This window comes from Myotis davidii, unplaced genomic scaffold, assembly GCF_000327345.1.
Source record: "Myotis davidii unplaced genomic scaffold, ASM32734v1 scaffold2798, whole genome shotgun sequence".
Taxonomy (NCBI): Eukaryota; Metazoa; Chordata; class Mammalia; order Chiroptera; family Vespertilionidae; genus Myotis; species Myotis davidii.
In genome coordinates this window covers 566,004-570,418 of record NW_006289553.1, presented here as the reverse complement: position 1 = coordinate 570,418, position 4,415 = coordinate 566,004, and the positions used below count along the sequence as shown (strand labels likewise).

At 51.3% G+C, this 4,415-nt stretch overlaps 1 protein-coding gene across 2 annotated transcripts in view; it reads right to left on the bottom strand.

Moving 5' to 3' along the window:
• The window catches only part of CINP (cyclin-dependent kinase 2 interacting protein), a 10,143-nt gene extending 5,750 nt beyond the window's left edge, over positions 1–4,393 (bottom strand). For both annotated transcript variants that reach the window (XM_006761987.2, XM_015562802.1), the window contains exons 1-3: positions 4,156–4,393; positions 2,603–2,771; positions 701–830 (exon numbers count right to left, since the gene is read on the bottom strand). In XM_006761987.2, the coding sequence (XP_006762050.1) occupies positions 701–830; positions 2,603–2,676 (204 nt within the window). In that variant the 5' untranslated portion in view covers positions 2,677–2,771; positions 4,156–4,393. The remainder of the gene's footprint in view (positions 1–700; positions 831–2,602; positions 2,772–4,155) is intronic.
• Between the last annotated feature and the right edge of the window lie 22 nt (positions 4,394–4,415).

The window sequence follows — 4,415 nt, the reverse complement described above, 5'->3', positions numbered from 1 at the left end:
CACCAAAGATATACAAAGAGAAATAAAATATTGTAAAATTATTATTTCTGATATCCATTCTCGTTTTTTTCTGTTTTTAAATATATTTTATTGATTTTTTACAGAGAGGAAGAGAGAGGGATAAGAGTTAGAAACATCAATGAGAGAGAAACATCGATCAGCTGCCTCCTGCACACCTCCTACTGGGGATGTGCCCACAACCAAGGCACATGCCCTTGACCGGAATCAAACCTGGGACCTTTCAGTCCGCAAGCTGACGCTCTATCCACTGAGCCAAACCGGTTAGGGCAAGAATGGGCCTTTTAGATGGTTGAAAACAAATCGAGAGGGATACATGTGAGGTATGAGAATTACATAAAATTGAAACTCCTGAGCCCATAAATAAGGTGCCGCTGCAGCACGGCCACCGCCATTTGCCTCCAGAGCTGAGAGGTGACCAGAGACGCTGGGGGCCCCCAGCCGTGGCATGTTTACCGGGGAGCCCAGCGAGGGGCAGCCTGGCAGCGGACGCACATGGGACCAAGAGAACCAAGGTCTAGGACAGCACTTGGGACGTCAAGACTTAAAGGACAGGCAGAGGAAGAGACCAACAGAGGAGGCCGAGGAGGGAAAATCCAACTTGTGAGCAGGGAAGACCGCCCTCGGTGTCCTGAGAGCCAGGCAGCCCCGACACGACATGCCCCGGGGCCTCGGGTCTTACCAAGCCGTCTAAGGTGGCCCGCAGCTCCTCACACAGCGCCTCCAGCTCCGCGCTGTATTCCCGCGGCCTCTGCTCTGCATTCTCATCGCAAGCCAGGCTGCTGCTCTCTAACTCGATCTTGTCTTTACTCCTGGACGAAATGGAAGAGTGGCAACAAAACACAGTCCGTAAGCTAAGCTCGCCTCAACATTAGGGTAAACTCGCGCACACTCGATATCCATGTAATGTCAGGTGGTCGGCAAAGGTGTTGCATGTCGTTCAACGTGTCCACTCATTGGCATATGCCATGAATACATCCGTCAGTGACTCAATTTCCAGGAGGACAAGCCAATTACACTCAGCCTGTGGCTCCTCAGTGGAGGGTGGGGTGCTGGTGAGGACGATGAGTTCACAAGCTGGGGATGCCTGTGTAGCCTGAGGCTGTGGCCCATGGGGCAGGACCCTGACCTAGCAGAGCCACAAGCAACTCGGAAGGAGAAAATTCCAAAAGAAAGAGAATGGAGAATGTGGGGCACTGGGACCGGCTGAGCCGGCTTCCAGGAAAACACAGTGGAGGCTCCAAGCGCCTCCGGTGGCGCCAGCGGCCTGGCCAGCAAGGAAAGCCTAGACACGCCTGTAGACACAGGTGAGCTGGAGAGCAAACGTATGTAATTAGGACTTTGAGGAGGTTAAGAAAACATATATACAGGGTGTCCCCAAAAGTGCATACACACTGAACAGCTGATAGCTTAATTTGAGAATGAAAAACGCTGACGTTATAATTGTTCAAAGTGTGTATATACATTTTTTGGTGACACCATCTATATATACAATCTAACCTGGAGACAGCAACAGAGCCCACAGAGGAAGGGCTCAGTCCCCAAGAGTGACCCTCCCAGGGGTCCAAGTTGTTACCTGTACTTCTGACTGACAGGCTATAAATCAAGGGATCCCACAACCCTGTCCTCCAGTTCAAGTCATTTGCTAGAGTAACTCACGGGACTCAGGAAAACAGGTTACTCAATAGATTCCAGGCTTATGACAAAGGGTATTAAAGAACAGCCAGGTGAAGGGGCACATGGGGCGAGGTCCAGAGGGGCCCGAAACGGGAGCTCCTGTCCCTTGGGGTTTGGGACACCCTTCCCACACATCAAGGTAACCCTGTTTACAACACGGAAGTTCTAATGCTCTTGGGACCTTATGGAGGCTTCATGATGCAGGCAGGATGGACTGGACCACTGGCCACTGGTGATTAATTCAACTTCCAGCCCCTCACCTCCCGGAGGGGTGATGCTAAAGGGGTGGTGCTGAAAGCGCAACCCTCTAATGGCCTGGTTGGTTCCCTTGGCAACCACCCCCTTCCTTGGGGGCTTTCCAAAAGTTACATAAATTCAGATGTGGTGGGAAGGGGCTTGTTCCGAATGAGCGGACACTCTTATCACTCTGAAGCTAGTTCAGGAACGGGGACTATTCGAGGACAAAATACCAAACATTATAACAAAACATTCTCCCATTGCTCTTAGCAACGAGGAAATTATAAGGATTTTCGGAGCTGTGTATCAGGAATAGGGAGGAAGACCAAATATGGTTTTCTTATAAATCACAATAGCACAAGATAAAATGCAACCTCATGAAGACAAAGTCCCCTTTACCTACCCCCACCCCCAATACTCATTCTTCCTAGAAGAGACCAATGTCCTGAGCTGCGCCTGTGTCCTACCAATCCATTCCAATACTTTCATGCAGATGCAACCATGGTCAGCACGCAGTGTCATTTGTACTCAAGTGCACATAGAGTTCACACTTGCATATGCTGCCTTACCACTTTCTTACTTAATAGAATTTAATTTATCCATGTCCACAGAAACCTCCCCGAAAACGTGTGCCCAAGCAGTAAGGCTGTGGAGCTCGGGCAGTACTTACAGTAAACTGATTTTCATGTTGGCAATGTTGTTTGCAGTCGCAAAGCCTGCATCATTGAGGGTGTCCCACTTCATGATTAAGTTATGCCAATCGGCTGCATTGTCCTTAATTTTTCTCGCACTAACGGATAGCACAGGTTTCCGGGACGTTGCACTGCTGAGGGTCTTTGCTGACAGGCAGTAAAAGAAACACAGTTATTGTGAAATTCTTGATCGTAGTTGGAGGGCAAATGTCCTCATAAATCTCAACTATAAGCCGGCCTGACACGCTACATCTTCTGGACAGACAGCGTGGAAACAGCAGAATGGATGACTGGGGAAGGGCTCAGAACAGTAAGAAAAAACAATTGTTTTTACATTTTAAGACTCTCCGGAGATGGCTGGATCCTTTCCCAACTTAATGGCTCCACAAAGTTTTGCCTTAAGCACTTTGACCACTTTCAATGAATGTCTTTATTCTTATTTTTTAATTGATTTTTTTTTTTTTAGAGAGAGGAAAAGGGAAACAGAAAAACATCGATTGGTTGCCTCCCGCACACACCCCAACTGGGGATCAAACCCAAAACCTGGGTATGTACCCCGACTGAGATTTGAACCCACCACCTTTTGGGGTGTGGGATGATGCTCCAACCAACTGAGCCAGGGCAGTTGGACCATTTTCAAAGGCTGGGGATAAGGCAGAGTGTGACTTCCTGCCCAAGCCCTCCATGCCCCAGCCAGGGCTCCCATCACCTGCCTCAGGCACTGCTGCCTCACATTCGATCAGAGCTTCATGCTTCCCCAGACACTGGCCAGGCTGGCCCTAGAGATGCAGAGGCCACCTCGGTGCTGAGGACGCAGGAGGCAGTCCCAAAGTCCCTCAGGACCTGGCTTCCCCTCCACCGCAACCCCCACCCGCAACCCCTTAATCTACAGCTAAAATGAGCTCCTGGCAGTGCCTGGAAAGTTCTGTCCTTTCCTGGGCCAGTGCTGCCCATGCTCCAAGATTCACCGGCGTCCCAGCGCCTTCGGGAAGCAACCCTCAGACCGGCAAAAGCCAGCTCTCTTCCAGACCTCCCGTGCCCTCCCTCCCTCCCTACTTTCAAAGGGTTCTGGCCCACAGGATAAAGTCCACATTCTGTGAGAGGCCCCTTAAGGAGTCCAGCACACACAGTGGTACAGTTTGGAGTCTAGACGCTGAAGGCCATACTGACTGGATTAGAATCCCAACTCTGCCCTTGCCAGCTGTGCAATCTTGGGCACCTTAGTTAACCTCTCAGAGCCTCAATGTTCTCATCTGTAAAACGGGGATGCCATACAGCTACTTCAGAGAGTTGATGTAAAGATTAGATGACCTATGTCAAGCTGTGAGGGCCTGGCACTGGCATGGACCTCTCCAATGCGGCTTTCCATCACCACCGCGCAGTAACCGCAATTCTGACACTCTCACCCGAAGAGGGCCTCGGAGCCCGCAGGTTCAGGGCTCAGTCCTACAAGCCTGTCCCTCCCCCCAACCTTCCACTTCACATGCCAACAGCAAGCCCAGGTTGGCTGTTCCCTGTGCTCCCGACCTACCTGCTATGGATGAGAGCTCCCAAGACCCCTCCCTTGGGTAGTTGAGTTGCTAGAGCGGCTCACAGGACTCAGGAAAGCGTTCTGGTGACTAGACCGGCTGACAGTGTGTGTATGCATCTGGGGGGGGCCCGTAGTCAGAGCACCACGCCCGCGAATGGCAGCTTTCGGTGCAAGCGCGGGGACTGAGCCCGCACGGACCGGGGAGGTCGGGGCAACGGCTCCGCGACGCTCGCTTGGAAGGACGATTGCAATGGGAGCAT